The following is a 21,913-nucleotide window of genomic DNA, read 5'->3' as shown; positions in this document are numbered from 1 at the left end:
CCCAATAAATGACATCTTGAGCACAGAAGGGATGATTCTTTGGTTGCATTTTTCTTTGTTTGTAATTTCTCTCCAAAATTCAACTCATGCATGTGCAAAGAGGTCACATGTCCAATCATAACGCTGTAGTCCTCATCCTATGACATGCCTTTAAAGAAAGCCAGGATACATTTCAAGAAGTAAGAATATGGGAGGAAATGACTTGTCAAGGCAACGTAGGTGTCGGTACGTATGTTGTCTCTCACATACACACACATATATGATGACACAGACAGGCAAGACGAGGGAGGTAGAGGAGGCATTACCCCATGAAGCTCCTTCAATTCAAACAAAGCACAGAAACAGAGAGAGGATCATGTCAACAAACAAACACACTTATTGCTCTTTCAGGATTTCATCAGCGTTCTCGTTCCGACTCTCGTCTGCTTCTGTTGCAAGATTTGTGTTCTGCTGCCACTTTCCTGCTCATTTGTGCAGACGGAGAGGAACGAGCTGTGGGAGTGAAGGTAGAACTGGGCTGTCAAGTTATGAGCTCACTATGTACTGTGTATGACAGCCTTCATCCATAACATGACTTATAGCAGCAACAAAGGATTTCATCACTTTATACACATCTAAAACAACAGCCCAAGAAAAAAGATAATGCTGTAATGGTTAAAAATAGTTTAATTGCTGAACTACAAATATAATGCAACAACTGAACTGTGAACTGTGTTCACCACCGGCCTCGGTTAAAGCTCACCACCGGCCTCGGTTAAAGTTCACCACCGGCCTCGGTTAAAGTTCACCACCGGCCTCGGTTAAAGTTCACCACCGGCCTCGGGTTAAAGTTCACCACCGGCCTCGCGTTAAAGTTCACCACCGGCCTCGGGTTAAAGTTCACCACCGGCCTCGGTTAAAGTTCACCACCGGCCTCGGTTAAAGTTCACCACCGGCCTCGGGTTAAAGTTCACCACCGGCCTCGGGTTAAAGTTCACCACCGGCCTCGGATTAAAGTTCACCACCGGCCTCGGGTTAAAGTTCACCACCGCCTCGGTTAAAGTTCACCACCGGCCTCGGGTTAAAGTTCACCACCGGCCTCGGGTTAAAGTTCACCACCGGCCTCGGTTAAAGTTCACCACCGGCCTCGGTTAAAGTTCACCACCGGCCTCGGTTAAAGTTCACCACCGGCCTCGGGTTAAAGTTCACCACCGGCCTCGGGTTAAAGTTCACCACCGGCCTCGGTTAAAGTTCACCACCGGCCTCGGTTAAAGTTCACCACCGGCCTCGGGTTAAAGTTCACCACCGGCCTCGGGTTAAAGTTCACCACCGGCCTCGGGTTAAAGTTCACCACCGGCCTCGGTTAAAGTTCACCACCGGCCTCGGTTAAAGTTCACCACCGGCCTCGGATTAAAGTTCACCACCGGCCTCGGATTAAAGTTCACCACCGGCCTCGGTTAAAGTTCACCACCGGCCTCGGTTAAAGTTCACCACCGGCCTCGGTTAAAGTTCACCACCGGCCTCGGGTTAAAGTTCACCACAGGCCTCGGGTTAAAGTTCTCCACCGGCCTCGGTTAAAGTTCACCACCGGCCTCGGGTTAAAGTTCTCCACCGGCCTCGGTTAAAGTTCACCACCGGCCTCGGTTAAAGTTCACCACCGGCCTCGGATTAAAGTTCACCACCGGCCTCGGTTAAAGTTCACCACCGGCCTCGGTTAAAGTTCACCACCGGCCTCGGTTAAAGTTCACCACCGGCCTCGGTTAAAGTTCACCACAGGCCTCGGGTTAAAGTTCTCCACCGGCCTCGGTTAAAGTTCACCACCGGCCTCGGTTAAAGTTCACCACCGGCCTCGGTTAAAGTTCACCACCGGCCTCGGGTTAAAGTTCACCACCGGCCTCGGTTAAAGTTCACCACCGGCCTCGGTTAAAGTTCACCACCGGCCTCGGGTTAAAGTTCTCCACCGGCCTCGGTTAAAGTTCACCACCGGCCTCGGTTAAAGTTCACCACCGGCCTCGGGTTAAAGTTCACCACCGGCCTCGGGTTAAAGTTCACCACCGGCCTCGGTTAAAGTTCACCACCGGCCTCGGTTAAAGTTCACCACCGGCCTCGGTTAAAGTTCACCACCGGCCTCGGTTAAAGTTCACCACCGGCCTCGGTTAAAGTTCTCCACCGGCCTCGGTTAAAGTTCACCACAGGCCTCGGTTAAAGTTCACCACCGGCCTCGGTTAAAGTTCACCACCGGCCTCGGTTAAAGTTCACCACCGGTCTCGGGTTAAAGTTCACCACCGGCCTCGGGTTAAAGTTCACCACCGGCCTCGGGTTAAAGTTCACCACCGGCCTCGGTTAAAGTTCACCACCGGCCTCGGTTTAAAGTTCACCACCGGCCTCGGATTAAAGTTCACCACCGGCCTCGGTTAAAGTTCACCACCGGCCTCGGTTAAAGTTCACCACCGGCCTCGGTTAAAGTTCACCACAGGCCTCGGGTTAAAGTTCTCCACCGGCCTCGGTTAAAGTTCACCACCGGCCTCGGGTTAAAGTTCTCCACCGGCCTCGGTTAAAGTTCACCACCGGCCTCGGTTAAAGTTCACCACCGGCCTCGGTTAAAGTTCACCACCGGCCTCGGGTTAAAGTTCTCCACCGGCCTCGGTTAAAGTTCACCACCGGCCTCGGTTAAAGTTCACCACCGGCCTCGGATTAAAGTTCACCACCGGCCTCGGTTAAAGTTCACCACCGGCCTCGGTTAAAGTTCACCACCGGCCTCGGTTAAAGTTCACCACAGGCCTCGGGTTAAAGTTCTCCACCGGCCTCGGTTAAAGTTCACCACCGGCCTCGGTTAAAGTTCACCACCGGCCTCGGTTAAAGTTCACCACCGGCCTCGGGTTAAAGTTCACCACCGGCCTCGGTTAAAGTTCACCACCGGCCTCGGTTAAAGTTCACCACCGGCCTCGGGTTAAAGTTCTCCACCGGCCTCGGTTAAAGTTCACCACCGGCCTCGGTTAAAGTTCACCACCGGCCTCGGGTTAAAGTTCACCACCGGCCTCGGGTTAAAGTTCACCACCGGCCTCGGTTAAAGTTCACCACCGGCCTCGGTTAAAGTTCACCACCGGCCTCGGTTAAAGTTCACCACCGGCCTCGGTTAAAGTTCACCACCGGCCTCGGTTAAAGTTCTCCACCGGCCTCGGTTAAAGTTCACCACAGGCCTCGGTTAAAGGGTTAGGGTTAGGGTTCACCACCGGCCTCGGGTTAAAGTTCACCACCGGCCTCGGTTAAAGTTCACCACCGGCCTCGGTTAAAGTTCACCACCGGCCTCGGGTTAAAGTTCACCACCGGCCTCGGGTTAAAGTTCACCACCGGCCTCGGGTTAAAGTTCACCACCGGCCTCGGTTAAAGTTCACCACCGGCCTCGGTTAAAGTTCATCTACCGGCCTCGGTTAAAGTTCACCACAGGCCTCGGGTTAAAGTTCTCCACCGGCCTCGGTTAAAGTTCACCACCGGCCTCGGGTTAAAGTTCTCCACCGGCCTCGGTTAAAGTTCACCACCGGCCTCGGTTAAAGTTCACCACCGGCCTCGGATTAAAGTTCACCACTGGCCTCGGTTAAAGTTCACCACCGGCCTCGGTTAAAGTTCACCACAGGCCTCGGGTTAAAGTTCTCCACCGGCCTCGGTTAAAGTTCACCACCGGCCTCGGTTAAAGTTCACCACCGGCCTCGGTTAAAGTTCACCACCGGCCTCGGTTAAAGTTCACCACCGGCCTCGGGTTAAAGTTCTCCACCGGCCTCGGTTAAAGTTCACCACCGGCCTCGGTTAAAGTTCACCACCGGCCTCGGGTTAAAGTTCACCACCGGCCTCGGGTTAAAGTTCACCACCGGCCTCGGGTTAAAGTTCACCACCGGCCTCGGTTAAAGTTCACCACCGGCCTCGGTTAAAGTTCACCACCGGCCTCGGTTAAAGTTCACCACCGGCCTCGGTTAAAGTTCACCACAGGCCTCGGTTAAAGGGTTAGGGTTAGGGTTCACCACTGGCCTCGGTTAAAGGAGACAACGCAGCCTTTTGTCCTTCCAGGTGTTTGGGTAAATTAGAGGCACAGATACAGATTTACAAACACAAATCACTCTGCATTTATTTGTGCATTGACATTTGTTTGTGGATTCTCATGAGACTCTTTAAACAGCTGCCTCTACAGTCATGTCGGCGACCCCCCCACCCGTCTCGTTAACCATGCATTGTGGGTGAGACGTTTTTGCCGTGTCATCAACATTCATATTGTTTATGATTAAATAAGCACAACATTCTTCATAGATCTAGCACAGAGCATGCTCCCAGGCCCCCCAACAGGGGAGGTCTATCCACCACGTGGGATCTGCCCGGTAACAGTGTGACAGTCTTTACCAGAACATCTTCATCTAATGTTGAACCAGCTTCTGTTTCTTGATTTGAACATACTACTACTACTATGATATGTTTCCGATCTTGATTCCAGAGCGTCGCCTTTCTATTTGAGAGCAACACTTATTGATTATACTTCAGATCTTTTTATTATGGTATCAGAAACTTTATTTCATTCCAAAGGTGGTAGAAAAAGCCAGTGTACATAATAAAGCCTTGGAGGACGAGGTTAAATGGTAAACACCCATCAGAGACACTCACCCGCAACAAGGCAGGGACAACACCATTGGGCAACACTACACCTGGCATTCTATTGGTTGGGCAGCTGTGACAATAAACATCAAAGGGCAGAGGAGAAAAGTGAGAGCAGATGTTTCATGAGCACAGAAGCAGCCTGAATGTGAACTTTTGTCAGACTAGATGCTGCAAGATGTTTCTGCCACCACAGTCCACATTAAATGTTGTCTGTATACACACATTACACCTGACTCACCAGATTAGACCACCACCAACCACCAGAGTGATCAGGATTAACTCTTAACAAAGTTATGGTAAGAAGGGAGGAGAGTTGAACTTACGAAAATGCAAAAGCCACCAGCGCCCCACTGACCACTATGAAGTCCAGAATGTTCCACAGGTCTCTGAAGTAGGCTCCAGGATGAAGCAGGAGGCCAAGGTCCACCATCTACACCAGAGACACCATTATCTCTCTTCAGCTGGTATTCTCTTTATGGTACTTTATGGATATAGAACTATGTTATTATAATAGACTCAGTGAGTCTATTATATAATATATTCTGTGATTATTATTGCTGCCCCTAAAGTACCTATAATGATGTAATAATAATACGTTAATCATTTTACATTTAATCACCATTGATTTATGTAAAAGTCAAGTGGATAGTGAATACAACGGGAGACCAGTGCAGCCTGCTGTCCTGAGAACACAACAGTGGTCACAACGAGGTGAGGTCCTGGCACTGCTTCATTCTAATAGATTGTAGTTAAATACATCGCCATCACAGTTTAACTCAGCAAGAAAAGTGCAGCGAAGGCAATGAAGTCATTCGTGCTCTGAATGTGTATTTTCATACATGCTTACCTTGATCACCATTTCAAAGGTGAAGACACCAGTGAAGGCGTAGTCCAGATATCTGAGCACCTGCAGAACAGAGTCAGTCAGTGCTGAGACAGACAGTTATCCTGAAACATCATCACTGATATCACAGTCTGTAGGTCTGTTTCAGGCTCTGCTCGATGATGTGTTTGCATTGAACAGAGTCAATAACTTACTGAGTTATGTAGTATCCATGTTCTGGTAACACGTTATAATAACTACACGCTGTGAAGCATTGGTTGAGTATGAGTCAACACTCCTTTATAAAGCATTGTTCTACATTAACACATTAGTATGCAGTTCGTAACAACAGTTATAAATGTTTTATTCTTGATTAATAAGCTCGTCTATTATGTGTTTCATACTTCATAAATGATGGATTCCTCATTTGTAGATGATTAATAAGGTCATTTATAAAGTGTTAGTAAATGATTAATAACTTATTTAGATGTACATTATTCATGCATTTATATATATAATGATTTAGATATGCACTGATGGTTAGGGACTATGTTAATATATGCTTTATGAACACGTCATCATAATCTCATGGATGTCTTCCTAAAACCTCCGCCGTCCAAAGCATTGTTTATTGCAAACAATGAGCAGATTCGTCCGGCTGCGATGGGGACATGCAACTGAAGAAAAGTGTGAACAGTGGAGATCGATATGTTTGGTTAAAATGAATAATATAATCAGTAAATGTAAAGTAATATGCAAAGCTCCTGGTTAGCTCCAGTTGTACATTTACAAATGTTTGTATGCAGCCAGCTTGTTTTGTTTCTTACATGAATGAATGGCTGAGAGGTTTGTATTTACGAGTACATTGTTTGCATCTAGTAATAAATATTGATATGTTCTTGATCACTTTGTGTTTCGTCTGTTTGACTTTTCTGTTGAGAAGATAACTGAGACTTTTATGGGTTATGAGGCACTGCTGGCCTTTCAATGTCATTTATAAATGCTTTATAATACAGCGATAGTCCTCACTGTAGATGAGTCACACAAAACACTTTACTAACGAGTAGTAACTACCTTAATTAACCATGAATTTCAGTATTAATACGCGTTTATAAAGCATGTATTAACATAGTCCCTAACCATACATCATTATATATATAAATGCATGAATAATGTGCATCTAAATAAGTTATTAATCATTTACTAACACTTTATAAATGATCTTATTAATCATCTGCTCCTTAATAATTGGTTTGTAATATATATACAATACTTAATTTACAAATGAGGAATCCATCATTTATAAAGTACGAAACACATAATAGACGAGCTTATTAATAAAGAATAAAACATTTATAACTGTTATGAACTGCATACTAATGAGTGTTAATGTAGGAACAATGCTTTATAAAGGATGAATTAAGTGTTGACTCACACTTAACTAGCGCTTCACAGCGTGTAGTTATTATAACGTGTTGTTGTGAATATCATGATATTTAACAATTGATGAATATTCATTTGAATGTGCATGAAGTTCCACTGTGTGACTCACGTTGTTGCGAGGGGCATTCGTCCACACAGGGTCCTCTGCTGCCAACGCAATACTGCTCATAGCAATGACAACCAGGATGGACATCTCAAAGTAACGCAGAGTCACAATGTAGTGACACAAGCGCCTCACCCTGCGGAGAGAAAGGCCGAGAGGAACAGCAAGCGGTGGACAGGTGTGAAACAGACATGAGGCTGTAGCAGCAGCAGAGGGAGCACACCTGAGTCCGTCACACGAGGAACAGCGTTCATTTATAACGCTCCAATGCTAACCTTCCAACTCTAACGTTCCAATGATAACGTTCCAATGCTAACACTCCAATGCACAGGAAGCATTTGCTAATACAAATTAAACTTATTGCTAAAACAGCTTTTTCAGTCCACTAGAGGCTGCTGAGTTCTTCTGGTGCAGTCGAGGGTAAATCCAGCAGGACAGGACTATGTGGACTCTAATACAAGCAGCTCCATGTTTCAGGTGCATGATGCAACATGAAGACAGGTTGCTATGACAGTGTTGGTCAATCTGTTTGCTTGACTGACAAAACTGTTTTGCTGCAATAAAAATGACTGAAATGAGATGAATATAGTGAAAACAGATGTTGACTCACTGCATCATTTGCAGTTGAAAAAGGTAATAAATCAAAAATATATGTTACCGTAATAATCAGTATATTGCAAAATGTCAGTCAGGGAAAAGCAGTCAGGGAATCCAAAGAATATAAATACGCATCAAACGGGCAAGAAATGTGTCACACATTGAGAGACAGTTGTCATAAAGCAGTACCTACAACCCTCACCGTCATCTGTACATCCCAAGAATAATGTGTTATAATCGGCTTATAGCACTGGATAGTTATAGGTAGAAACACTCCGAAATATTTAATTTAAAGGCTTTATAAAAATAATTTATAATGACTTGTAAAGACAAGTGCCATAATAATTTATAGTTGCTGGCCACTGATGTTTTTTTGCAAGCCCACATCTATAACACATTTTAAATATACGTATAATGCATTATATGATTATACTGCATATTATAATGCATTATAATATCATGTATTACAACTAGGCCAATTATAATACACTATGATCAGTCAGTGAGTGTAAAGCAATTATAATGCATTATGAACATTTATGAGTGGTTGCAACTATATTCTTACAGTGTTATAAGCACTTTATAGTGCATCATAGGTTATAATGCATTATATAGCAAAGGTAAATATACAGGCTAGAGGCCGCAGCTACTGTACGTATGGAATCTATGTAGATATGTAGACATAAACTATTACAGCCAAACATACTCTGACCTCATAAATCAAGTTATTCTCATCAGCACGTCAGTGGAGAAGCTTGAGTTCAAATGACCAGTGTTCCTGTTAATGTGCGACACAGAGATCAGCTGCCGTCTGCTGTGAGTGTGTTGCTGATTGACAGTGCGTCCATGTGAAGGTTTAGGACTGTGGTGTAGGATTGACAGATTCCTTGTATTCATGTGATGATATGATCGTCCATAGATATGAGATGAAAGAGCAAACACTGCCTGTCTCCCACAGCATGTGGGTGGTCCTTGGAGGTGGAGGTGACTTACGGATTGGTTTGTCCAAAGATGAACATAGAACTGTAAGGCAGGATGGGTTTGGGTCCACTCTCATGCGTGGGCATTGTCTCACCGTCAATACTCTTCACTGAGGAGAGAAGATAGTTGAATTAAAGCAAAACAGGCAAGACTGGAGACATTCACATTTAACTATCTCTGAGCGGCCTCTTTCCTCCCCACATACAGGAGGGCATCTAGATTGGGACCTAATTTAACTATCGACATGCCAGAGTGGCATTGGATCGCAACTCGCAACAATCATCACATCTGATTTATTGTCCTTGAAACACCATTGGAAAATAAATTAGATATCTTCTTCCTCTGAATGGCAAAGTATGACACCATGAAAGAATGTTCCCTGTTACCGTTCACCTGAGGTCTGGCTGTCCATCTCCTGCTGCAAACCGTGAAGTATTTGATACAATCTCATACTCTGTGATCACTATGAAAGACCTTTTGGCTGGACAGTCTTCCTGTTCTTCTCCAGTCATGGATTCAAGACAATCTTTTATTTTGCATACTTTAAAACTCATCTATTTATGAAGTTTCTCATGTACCTTTCTTCTCAAAAATGGATATCTCCTCCATACTTGGTTTAACTTTATGTGGCTATGAAAAAAAGACCATTCAATAAAACGTCTGCAATGAAAATTAAATTATGACTGCATTCTGTTACTGACTTTGTGTGAAGGTGGTGTCTCCAGGTGGGGAGGTGATAGTCACAGGAGGAATTTGGTTGGAGGTTTGGCCAGTTCTTCTGACGTTCCTCTGGTTGTCTGAGTCCTCTGGTTGGTCAGGAGGCCAGCTGGCCCCCCCAGAGCCCTGCTGGGGGGAGACGGCGAGGGACTCCCCCTCTGTTTCACCAAACCTGTCCCTGAAAGGATATTAATATACTGTACATCTTCAAATTATACCTCATCGTGATGTACTTTGTCAGTTGCATTCAATTTGACGTCACAAATGCAGATGGATATGGCTCAACATTTACAGAGCAGCAGAACATCTAGTACTGCAGGGTCACTGAATTCTGTGATGAGCTCTTTCAGGAACAATTTCTACTCTATTAATATCCTTCCAAAAGGCAAGTGGACTCAAAATGATGAGGACAGTGACGTGCTGTCATTGTTTTGGCTCTGTTCTCAAGCCAAACAGTGACTATGAGGTTTAAATGCCGACTTCCATCTTTAAGGACAGTGTCCCAATACTGTGGACGTTTTGAAGGAGGTTTCTGGAGCTGCAATACGCAGGGATTACTTTATTAAGGTTGTTGCATTCACTGAAACCAAAATGCACACCAACATATGTGACAAAAACTGTCAGGATCCAGGATCCCTGTCTGACCCGGTGTGTGTGTCCCCTGAGCGGCAGCGACCTCCAGTGCCCGCTGCCGTCTCTGAGCAGCAGCGACCTCCAGTGCCCGCTGCCGTCTCTGAGCAGCAGCGACCTCCAGTGCCCGCTGCCGTCGCGGAGCCGCAGAGACCTCCAGTACCTGCCACTGCGGCACCAGCATCCTATTCTCCAGAGCCCTTCCGCCCGCCCGGCCGTCCGCCGGAGCACCCGTGTCCGGGGCCCTTCCGCCCGCCCGGCCGTCCGCCGGAGCACCCGTGTCCGGAGCCCTTCCGCCCGCCCGGCCGTCCGCCGGAGCACCCGTGTCCGGAGCCCTTCCGCCCGCCCGGCCGTCCGCCGGAGCACCCGTGTCCGGAGCCCTTCTGCCCTCCCGGCCGTCCGCCGGAGCACCGGTGGCCGACGCTCTTCGGCGGCCCCGTGGCGGGTCAGATCCTGTCACCCCCTCCTCCGGACCCCCGCCGCCCACCCTAGTCGGCCTTGTAGCTGTGGGGACATCCCTCCTCCGGACCCCCTCCACCCGCCCTGTGTGGTGTCTTGTGTTACGTCTGGAATCCGTTCCTTAAGGGGGGGGTACTGTCAGGATCCAGGATCCCTGTCTGACCCGGTGTGTGTGTCCCCTGATCTCCTCTCCTCATGTGTCCTGTCATTCCCCTGTCTGTTGTGGTGTACCATGTGCTCTGTTTGTCCTCTGCCTTCAGACACCTCCCAGGGCCGCACCCTTAATCGTGCACGGCTGAGGACACTCAAGCTGATCACCTCCTGCAGCCTGACACACCAGACTCAGGGCCCCTTAATGAGTATCCTGCCACTATATAAGCTCTGGCCCTGCAGTCTGGGAGTGTCAGGTCGTACCGTCTTTAACCGGCTGAAACCCCGTGGCATCCTCTGCCCTCCTTGTGTCTGTGGATTACACTCCGCCGCTCTGCCCTCCTTGTGTCTGTGGATTACACTCCGCCGCTCTGCCCTCCTTGTGTTTGTGGATGCGCTCCGCCGCTCTGCTCTCGTTGTGGTCTACGGATTACACTCTGTCGACTCCAGTATCGAGCCACGGGACTTCACGCCGTCAACTCACCAGCCCTCCAGTGTCGAGCCACGGGACTCACACCGTCGATCTGTCGCTCTACCCGCCTGGGGTTAAACAGACTACAATCGCCGTCAAGCTGCCAGGCCTCCGGTGTCGAGCCACGGGACTCACACCGTCGATCTGCCACTCGGGTGTCGGACCACGGGCTCCACACCTGCACCCACCTGTCTATAAATAAAACCTGTTGAACATTCACTTCTGTCTCCTGTGGTCTTGCTTTTGGGTCCTATCTGTGAACTCCCGTGACAGAACGACCTGACCATAATGGACCCAGCAACCACAGGAGCAGCTACGCTGGCCGGATATAGCACGCAGCTGGAGGCACACCAGCAGAGGCTCATGGAGATGCGTCAAGCCCTGCAATCCATGGAAGCTGAGGTCTCTGAGGGGGACCCAGCAACCACAGGAGCAGCTACGCTGTACAGCACTACCAGGCTGCTGGAGGAGACGAGACGTTCCCTGGAGGAGATGAGACGTTTCGCTGCTGAGGTTTCTCGGGTTGGCTGGTGCGGGCAGGAACTAGCCCGGACAGTCAAGTCTCCACCAGTTCCAGCACCCGCACTATTCCCGCCTGTCCTCGCTCCGCCGGTCTGGGAATCCCCCGTGCCGGCTCCGAGTCCCTATGATGGAACACTGCGGAGGTGTCAAGGCTTCCTGTTGCTATGCCAACGGGTGTTTGACCGACAGCCCCTGACTTTCGCCTCAGACAGGTCCAAGGTGTCTTACGTGGTCTGCTTACTGCGGGGAAGGGCTTTGGACTGGGCCATGTACACAGTGAGCAGCGACCAGCCTAATACTGTGGGGTATGTGGACTTTGTGACTGCTCTGATGAGAGTTTTTGACCCTCTGGGGAACTCTGAGTATATGGTCAAGCGCCTTCTCAGCCGGAGACTGAGCCATGCAAGGGTAGCGGAACACTCAGTGGCCCGGTCGACTCCGGCTCCCCGTAGTCAGACTGCATTGCAGCCGGCTCCTGTTCCTGTCACCTCTTCGCCGCAGCTAGCTCCGGTTCCTACCGCCTCTGCGGCACAGCTTTCGCCAGTCCCGGCCGCCGCCGTCTCCGTACCGCGGCGACCTCCAGTCCCGGCCGCCGCCGTCGCAGTGCAGCAGCGACCTCCAGTCCCGGCCGCCGCCGTCGCAGTGCAGCAGCGACCTCCAGTCCCGGCCGCCGCCGTCGCAGTGCAGCAGCGACCTCCAGCTCCCGCCGCTGCCATCCCAGAGCAGCGACGTCCAGTTCCCGCCGCTGCCGTCCCGGAGCAGCAGCGACCTCCAGTTCCCGCCGCTGTCATCCCGGAGCAGCAGCGACCTCCAGTTCCCGCCGCTGTCATCCCGGAGCAGCAGCAACCTCCAGTTCCCGCCGCTGTCGTCCCGGAGCAGCAGCGACCTTCAGGTCCCGCCGCTGCCGTCGCGGAGCCGCAGAGACCTCCAGTACCTGCCACTGCGGCACCAGCATCCTATTCTCCAGAGCCCTTCCGCCCGCCCGGCCGTCCGCCGGAGCACCCGTGTCCGGGGCCCTTCCGCCCGCCCGGCCGTCCGCCGGAGCACCCGTGTCCGGAGCCCTTCCGCCCGCCCGGCCGTCCGCCGGAGCACCCGTGTCCGGAGCCCTTCCGCCCGCCCGGCCGTCCGCCGGAGCACCCGTGTCCGGAGCCCTTCTGCCCTCCCGGCCGTCCGCCGGAGCACCGGTGGCCGACGCTCTTCGGCGGCCCCGTGGCGGGTCAGATCCTGTCACCCCCTCCTCCGGACCCCCGCCGCCCACCCTAGTCGGCCTTGTAGCTGTGGGGACATCCCTCCTCCGGACCCCCTCCACCCGCCCTGTGTGGTGTCTTGTGTTACGTCTGGAATCCGTTCCTTAAGGGGGGGGTACTGTCAGGATCCAGGATCCCTGTCTGACCCGGTGTGTGTGTCCCCTGATCTCCTCTCCTCATGTGTCCTGTCATTCCCCTGTCTGTTGTGGTGTACCATGTGCTCTGTTTGTCCTCTGCCTTCAGACACCTCCCAGGGCCGCACCCTTAATCGTGCACGGCTGAGGACACTCAAGCTGATCACCTCCTGCAGCCTGACACACCAGACTCAGGGCCCCTTAATGAGTATCCTGCCACTATATAAGCTCTGGCCCTGCAGTCTGGGAGTGTCAGGTCGTACCGTCTTTAACCGGCTGAAACCCCGTGGCATCCTCTGCCCTCCTTGTGTCTGTGGATTACACTCCGCCGCTCTGCCCTCCTTGTGTCTGTGGATTACACTCCGCCGCTCTGCCCTCCTTGTGTTTGTGGATGCGCTCCGCCGCTCTGCTCTCGTTGTGGTCTACGGATTACACTCTGTCGACTCCAGTATCGAGCCACGGGACTTCACGCCGTCAACTCACCAGCCCTCCAGTGTCGAGCCACGGGACTCACACCGTCGATCTGTCGCTCTACCCGCCTGGGGTTAAACAGACTACAATCGCCGTCAAGCTGCCAGGCCTCCGGTGTCGAGCCACGGGACTCACACCGTCGATCTGCCACTCGGGTGTCGGACCACGGGCTCCACACCTGCACCCACCTGTCTATAAATAAAACCTGTTGAACATTCACTTCTGTCTCCTGTGGTCTTGCTTTTGGGTCCTATCTGTGAACTCCCGTGACAGAACGACCTGACCATAATGGACCCAGCAACCACAGGAGCAGCTACGCTGGCCGGATATAGCACGCAGCTGGAGGCACACCAGCAGAGGCTCATGGAGATGCGTCAAGCCCTGCAATCCATGGAAGCTGAGGTCTCTGAGGGGGACCCAGCAACCACAGGAGCAGCTACGCTGTACAGCACTACCAGGCTGCTGGAGGAGACGAGACGTTCCCTGGAGGAGATGAGACGTTTCGCTGCTGAGGTTTCTCGGGTTGGCTGGTGCGGGCAGGAACTAGCCCGGACAGTCAAGTCTCCACCAGTTCCAGCACCCGCACTATTCCCGCCTGTCCTCGCTCCGCCGGTCTGGGAATCCCCCGTGCCGGCTCCGAGTCCCTATGATGGAACACTGCGGAGGTGTCAAGGCTTCCTGTTGCTATGCCAACGGGTGTTTGACCGACAGCCCCTGACTTTCGCCTCAGACAGGTCCAAGGTGTCTTACGTGGTCTGCTTACTGCGGGGAAGGGCTTTGGACTGGGCCATGTACACAGTGAGCAGCGACCAGCCTAATACTGTGGGGTATGTGGACTTTGTGACTGCTCTGATGAGAGTTTTTGACCCTCTGGGGAACTCTGAGTATATGGTCAAGCGCCTTCTCAGCCGGAGACTGAGCCATGCAAGGGTAGCGGAACACTCAGTGGCCCGGTCGACTCCGGCTCCCCGTAGTCAGACTGCATTGCAGCCGGCTCCTGTTCCTGTCACCTCTTCGCCGCAGCTAGCTCCGGTTCCTACCGCCTCTGCGGCACAGCTTTCGCCAGTCCCGGCCGCCGCCGTCTCCGTACCGCGGCGACCTCCAGTCCCGGCCGCCGCCGTCGCAGTGCAGCAGCGACCTCCAGTCCCGGCCGCCGCCGTCGCAGTGCAGCAGCGACCTCCAGTCCCGGCCGCCGCCGTCGCAGTGCAGCAGCGACCTCCAGCTCCCGCCGCTGCCATCCCAGAGCAGCGACGTCCAGTTCCCGCCGCTGCCGTCCCGGAGCAGCAGCGACCTCCAGTTCCCGCCGCTGTCATCCCGGAGCAGCAGCGACCTCCAGTTCCCGCCGCTGTCATCCCGGAGCAGCAGCAACCTCCAGTTCCCGCCGCTGTCGTCCCGGAGCAGCAGCGACCTTCAGGTCCCGCCGCTGCCGTCCCGGAGCAGCAGCGACCTCCAGGTCCTGCCGCTGCCGTCCCGGAGCAGCAGCGACCTCCAGTCCCAGCTGTGGTCTCGGAGCCGCAGCTATCCCCGGACCTCGCGGCCGCGGAGCCAGAGCCGCTCTCTGGTCCTGCCGCCGCAGGGCCAGCTCCAGTTCCTGCCGCCGCAGGGCCAGCTCCAGTTCCTGCCGCCGCAGGGCCAGCTCCAGTTCCTGCCGCCGCAGCTCCAGTTCCTGCCGCCGCAGCTCCAGTTCCTGCCGCCGCAGGGCCAGCTCCAGTTCCTGCCGCCGCAGCTCCAGTTCCTGCCGCCGCAGGGCCAGCGCCAGTTCCTGCCGCCGCAGCTCCAGTTCCTGCCGCCGCAGCTCCAGTTCCTGCCGCCGCAGGGCCAGCTCCAGTTCCTGCCGCCGCAGCTCCAGTTCCTGCCGCCGCAGCTCCAGTTCCTGCCGCCGCAGCTCCAGTTCCTGCCGCCGCAGCTCCAGTTCCTGCCGCCGCAGCTCCAGTTCCTACCGCCGCAGCTCCAGTTCCTGCCGCCGCAGCTCCAGTTCCTGCCGCCGCAGTCCCAGTTCCCGCCGCAGCGCCAGCTCCAGTTCCTGCCGCGGCCGCCTCTACGCCAGTTCCTGCCGCCGCAGCGCCAGCTCCAGTTGCTGCCGCCTCTACGCCGCAGCCCGCTCCAGTTCCTGCCGCCGCAGCGCCAGCTCCAGTTCCTGCCGCTGCCACCTCTACGCCAGTTCCTGCCGCTGCCGCCTCTACGCCGCAGCCCGCTTCAGTTCCTGCCGCCTCAGCGCCGCAGCCCGCTCCAGTTCCTGCCGCCTCAGCGCCGCAGTCCGCTCCAGTTCCTGTCGCCGCCTCCGTGCCGCAGCCTCTCCCACACCCGGCCGCCGTCCCAGAGGCGCAACGACCTCCAGTTGCCGTCTCTGAGCGGCAGCGACCTCCAGTGCCCGCTGCCGTCTCTGAGCAGCAGCGACCTCCAGTGCCCGCTGCCGTCTCTGAGCAGCAGCGACCTCCAGTGCCCGCTGCCGTCGCGGAGCCGCAGAGACCTCCAGTACCTGCCACTGCGGCACCAGCATCCTATTCTCCAGAGCCCTTCCGCCCGCCCGGCCGTCCGCCGGAGCACCCGTGTCCGGGGCCCTTCCGCCCGCCCGGCCGTCCGCCGGAGCACCCGTGTCCGGAGCCCTTCCGCCCGCCCGGCCGTCCGCCGGAGCACCCGTGTCCGGAGCCCTTCCGCCCGCCCGGCCGTCCGCCGGAGCACCCGTGTCCGGAGCCCTTCTGCCCTCCCGGCCGTCCGCCGGAGCACCGGTGGCCGACGCTCTTCGGCGGCCCCGTGGCGGGTCAGATCCTGTCACCCCCTCCTCCGGACCCCCGCCGCCCACCCTAGTCGGCCTTGTAGCTGTGGGGACATCCCTCCTCCGGACCCCCTCCACCCGCCCTGTGTGGTGTCTTGTGTTACGTCTGGAATCCGTTCCTTAAGGGGGGGGTACTGTCAGGATCCAGGATCCCTGTCTGACCCGGTGTGTGTGTCCCCTGATCTCCTCTCCTCATGTGTCCTGTCATTCCCCTGTCTGTTGTGGTGTACCATGTGCTCTGTTTGTCCTCTGCCTTCAGACACCTCCCAGGGCCGCACCCTTAATCGTGCACGGCTGAGGACACTCAAGCTGATCACCTCCTGCAGCCTGACACACCAGACTCAGGGCCCCTTAATGAGTATCCTGCCACTATATAAGCTCTGGCCCTGCAGTCTGGGAGTGTCAGGTCGTACCGTCTTTAACCGGCTGAAACCCCGTGGCATCCTCTGCCCTCCTTGTGTCTGTGGATTACACTCCGCCGCTCTGCCCTCCTTGTGTCTGTGGATTACACTCCGCCGCTCTGCCCTCCTTGTGTTTGTGGATGCGCTCCGCCGCTCTGCTCTCGTTGTGGTCTACGGATTACACTCTGTCGACTCCAGTATCGAGCCACGGGACTTCACGCCGTCAACTCACCAGCCCTCCAGTGTCGAGCCACGGGACTCACACCGTCGATCTGTCGCTCTACCCGCCTGGGGTTAAACGGACTACAATCGCCGTCAAGCTGCCAGGCCTCCGGTGTCGAGCCACGGGACTCACACCGTCGATCTGCCACTCGGGTGTCGGACCACGGGCTCCACACCTGCACCCACCTGTCTATAAATAAAACCTGTTGAACATTCACTTCTGTCTCCTGTGGTCTTGCTTTTGGGTCCTATCTGTGAACTCCCGTGACAAAAACAAGATATTCCTGATACAGAGCAGTACATAACATCATTTGTTTTTGTAATGGGACACACACATATGCATAGTCAGTCAATGAGAGAATGAATGCAGTTTTACCTGTTACTGTGGTTCTTCTCTCTTTCGTTGGACTCCTCTCCTTCTACTGATTGGCCCCTGGATCCATGAGTCCGATGTCTCCTCTTCTTTCCAGTGGCTCCACTGTCTCCTCTGGGATGTCGATCCCCATTCCTGTTCGACGACAGTCCATCTTTGTGGCGGGCTCTTCGCTCTGCCCTGCCTCCACTGTTTACTGTCCCGTTGCCCCCTCTGGTCTGCCGGTGTGAATGATGATGCCGATGCTCTCTCTCGCTCGTGACTCCTCCACCTCCGCTGTCTTCCACTGAGCTCTGATGGTTTTGTCTCCTGCCTTCCTCTCGGCTGCGGGACCTCTCGCTCTTCCCCTCTTTGCCCCGGCTGCCTTCGTGGTCTTTGGAGTGACTGTGATGGACATGATGGCCCCCGTCCTTACTGGTGCCACTGTTCTCATTCGTCTCCTGTCTCGCTCTGGCCCGGTCCCTGTCTCTGTGGTGGTGGTGGTGGTGCCGAGGCTGGTGAGGCACAGGAGGAGGAGGGTCAGTGGCAGTCACCGCTGCCTCTGGCATGCAGGGCTTGTGATGGTGGTGCTGGTGGCCAGCAAGCAAAGGCCCCTCGCAAGGCTCAACAACTAGCGGCCGGTCAAGGTGGGTTTTCATGTCGGGCCGGATGTGGAGGGCCGAGGTCAGGCGGAGACGCTCCTCCAGGTCCAGCTCACTGTAGAGGGCCTCGCAGCTTGCCTGGTTCTGCCTCCTCAGCTGGTTGGCCCTCTGCTCCCACACCGACATTGCCTTTATCGACTTCTGCTGCTCCTTACTGGAGGAGGGGCAGAAGAACCAGACAAACCAGAACGACTGAGATTCATATTACCAAATAAAATCATTTTCACACACTCATTGATGTCAGTGTTTGTCATTTCTACAAAGGGAATAAGCATTTCCAATGGATACACTGGCAGGCATGACACATTCAGTATGTATGTACTTTATACTTCATGGCTCATAATACCAGTAGTATGTTTCATTTGACGTCTCAGGATGGCACACACAGTCCGTACATGCTGAATGGTTTACAATATGAACAAGGTGCAATGGAGCTTCCAACACAGCAAACCCCTGGGTCCATTGGGTCCATTGGGTCCATGGTCTACTGTGGAGAGCTCGTCCATGGCTGGGCATGGCCACATTACATGCTTTGACCGCATGGTCTGTGTGTGTTCCAGTACTTTGAAATGCTTGAATGCATGCTCTTTTGATAGTGTGTTAAAGCAGTGCGAGCTCTGCCCTACACTCTATAAGAACTCCTGCTAAGAGATGGATGGACATTATGGGACTGGACTGACTGAATGAACAGAGAAGCTCCTACAAATGTGTGCACGAGAAGAATGAAGGGTGGCGGCGTATTATTCACATGGTCTTGCTTTGATGAATGGAACATAATGAGATAACGATTAAGTATGTTCTTAAGCACGTGATCATCATCATGGACCACCTTGCTAGCAGGCGGTTGGGTTTACCTCAGGTAGTGATGGACTGGGGTGCAGACATAACTCCTACAAACAGAAAAAGGGGAGAAGGAACTTCAAATGGACAGAAACACAGAGCGGGAAAATAATCTTCAGAAAAAGGAATATACAAAATCTCAAAAGGAAAATGTTGCTGAGAAGAAGCAGGGAAATAATTTGGGACATGAGACAAACATAATAAATGTTTGTTTTCACAGCATGTGTTTCAATGTTTCACTGCGACGCCAGTGTGGGACGTCACACTGATGCTCCTCAGAGAACTGCTGTTATTTAAGTAACCTAAACCTATTTTTCGTAGCTTTTCTTTTGATATCTCACGACATGTAACTAAAGAAACAGTGCATCCATTGACCTGTTTACAGTGTAAATGTACTGGTGTCTGTATGTACCTGACATCTGCACTCCAGAGCATCCGTTTACCCAATCTGTTCCTCTCAGGTGTGTGAGCTACAGAGCTTTTTACTGATGATAATTTGATTTCTCCAAATGAAATGACAACAATGTGCCCACATGGTGATGTGTGATCTGATCTAAGACTTGGCTGGTAAACCCTCTCTTGATTGAAGGCAACAAAGTCGTGCATATTACAGAACTTACAGTCGCCTCCTAGTCCTGTTAAAGTCATTTAATAATCCCTTTTGGATGTAGTGTGGTAAAGTGTAGCGTATCTGGTACTCTTATTACTGTGACTACCTCTTCTTCATGGTTATTAAGTTAGTACAGCTTATTTTAGTGACGATGTAGAAGGCTAGTAACTACAGACTGCTGTATTTAACTAGGAAGTCACTCAGCATCTGTCTTTGCTTCCACTAAGCAGTCGTGGTCTTCATCTGCATAAGACTGACATGACAAAGCTGACATGACTGTAACAACATACAATGCATATTTATAACCAGCTTGGGGAAATGAATCACAACTGACAATGTACATAATCAACACATACAGTGTGAACAACGATATGTACTATCTTCAAATCTACAGGAGGAGACGGGCAGTGATTGAAAAAGACACATTCTCAGACAGAAGGATGTGAATCACAAACTATACCACCGACATTCATGCAAACAATAAAAACAGAACACAGGAATGGAAATATTGAAACGGACGCTATCAGGTGTGATCACATCATGTTATTTCGGACAATCAATACAGAAGAATGACATGATGACAGGGTTAGACAGCAGAAGAAGAGGAGAGGAGGTGATGGGAGGATTCAAACATTGAAACAGAGGTAACAACTCACAGTGAGTTAACGCTGCAGACGGATGAGCTGCTAGAGTGCGCGTTACCTCGACCGCGTGTTAGAAAACTGCACATGCACAGAACAAAAATGGGGGAGAGGGGACATCATAGAGGACGAAGTCAGAGAAACAGCCAGACACCATCTTCTCTGTGTCTGTTCGGCTCCCATCACCATTCAATGCAATGGACAGTCAGAGCTCAGAAACACATGGCTGAGCCTGAACCAGAGAAGAAATGGAGCGTCAGCGACACTTTGACTGCCATGGTTACAGTTCGTAGATATACCATCAATCTGAGATATGATAGAGCAACGTAACACTGACATCTCTGCACAATCATTTCACTTAACAAGGAATGCAAACACAATCACAAAGTTATATCTATTTTATAATTTAATAATGTTTCTTAAATACACTACATGTATTATAATTGATATAAATATTTTTCCCATGATCTTATGTTCTCATTGCACAGCTCCTGTCTTCCTCAGTTGCTCTGCTTCCAGTGCAGCTTGTTTTAAGTAGAGCTTTTATCCAATCAGATCTCACCTCTGTGTCTCTAGGTAGAACAGAGCCAGAGGCTGCAGACTCTCACGTGCATCCATGTGCACTTTAAGTGAATGAGGACGATGTTGTTGATTGGCATAGTGTTCAACCAACCAGATCTTTAGTTTGACATGTTGGGCGTGTTCTTTGACGTGTCAGAGCTGCTAGCTGCTAGTACAGCTACGTCAGCATTAGTGCAGCTCAGTGTCCAGGTGCAGCGCTGCAGTGAGGTGCAGCGTGTGCTGTGATTGGTCAGTGGGCGAACACGTGACTATTGAGAAACAAAACTTAAAGGAGCTGTCGGAGGCTTAGTCGGAGGAGTAAGAGTTCAAATTGAAAGATATGAAGAAGTTATGACATGTTTTGCATGTTGCTTGATGTAGATTATTATTTTACCTGCTTTGTTTTTTTAACACTCAATGGCTGAAGGAGGAGAAACAGATTAGTGAGTTGGGATTTAACCAGATGAAACTCTGTCAACAAAGAAAGGAGGATGGAGTTTGTCTTTAAGTCAACGGGTTTGTCTTTACATCTCGTATCTGAATGGCCCTCCAGTGTGCAGCAGAATGTGTGCTGCTGGTCTGCTGGACCAGATGAATATATGTGACGGGTTCTTGTGAGTTTGTTCTTGTCATTGTGTCAATTATATAGATTTGGACTATATGCATTGTCCGTTATTGACGAAGCATCCCGTCATGCGCAGAGTTATTGTTTGTTAAGCTAGTTTAGCGTAGCCTCCCAACACACACGGGGCCTCAGCTGTCTTTTGTTTTGTGTTTTTTGTTCCGGGGTCAGAGGTCACAGCCCGTTGTCTCCTACGTGAACGCAGTCCACCCAAAACATTATGTTTCCCACAATTTAAGCTTCTGCATTTTCCAAATGCACGATGTCAAAAAGAGTTGAGATCCCAGGGAAGCTGCCTTAAACGAGGGAAAACATGTTCGGGATGTAAACTAGGCTAAAGGGACGTAAAGCGTATAATTATAGTTTAACGGATGAAATCTAATAATCATTTTAAAGCAAGCGTGTATTACATAACAAATGTAAAGTGATTTTAACAAATGTAAACCTGATAATAACAATAATAATATGTGTATCTGAGTATAGTGCAGTCGGTGTGTAGAAAGTACGGAGAAAGAGGAAGTAAGCAGGGTGTTGGCTTCAAGGGATGGGGAAATAACGGCAGTGAGCAGAGCCAGGCGAGTTCCCTCGCAAGATCACCAGCTCGACAATCTTTTAATGGAGAGCTGAGTCAGTAAGTAGCCCCATATCGGGCCGAAGAACCCCAGGATCCAACGAGTGTTATTCAAACGTATTGTTCGGTTGGTAAGCCTCGTACCCAACGGTTTAATATGAATACGTGTATTGTTCCACTCTTAGAAACACATAAGCGTATCTGTGGCTCATCATGAGGTTATCAGGAGGTGTTCCAGCTGCAGGACAGCACTGAAGGCCCAGCTATAACATGCACGGCCCGCCAC

The 21,913-nt window shown here is 51.7% G+C and overlaps 1 protein-coding gene across 1 annotated transcript in view; it reads right to left on the bottom strand.

Annotated features, from left to right (window-relative positions):
- The window catches only part of cacna1ba (calcium channel, voltage-dependent, N type, alpha 1B subunit, a), a 192,766-nt gene that overhangs the window by 72,591 nt on the left and 98,262 nt on the right, over positions 1-21,913 (bottom strand). The window contains exons 19-26 of the mRNA XM_079270837.1: positions 19,889-19,954; positions 18,637-18,672; positions 17,145-17,936; positions 9,269-9,456; positions 8,580-8,676; positions 6,996-7,125; positions 5,468-5,527; positions 4,944-5,050 (exon numbers count right to left, since the gene is read on the bottom strand). Coding sequence (XP_079126963.1) covers positions 4,944-5,050; positions 5,468-5,527; positions 6,996-7,125; positions 8,580-8,676; positions 9,269-9,456; positions 17,145-17,936; positions 18,637-18,672; positions 19,889-19,954 — 1,476 coding nt within the window. The remainder of the gene's footprint in view (positions 1-4,943; positions 5,051-5,467; positions 5,528-6,995; positions 7,126-8,579; positions 8,677-9,268; positions 9,457-17,144; positions 17,937-18,636; positions 18,673-19,888; positions 19,955-21,913) is intronic.

Source organism: Melanostigma gelatinosum, assembly GCF_949748355.1.
Source record: "Melanostigma gelatinosum genome assembly, chromosome: 6".
NCBI classification, from domain to species: Eukaryota; Metazoa; Chordata; class Actinopteri; order Perciformes; family Zoarcidae; genus Melanostigma; species Melanostigma gelatinosum.
This window is presented reverse-complemented; position numbering and strand designations above follow the sequence as displayed.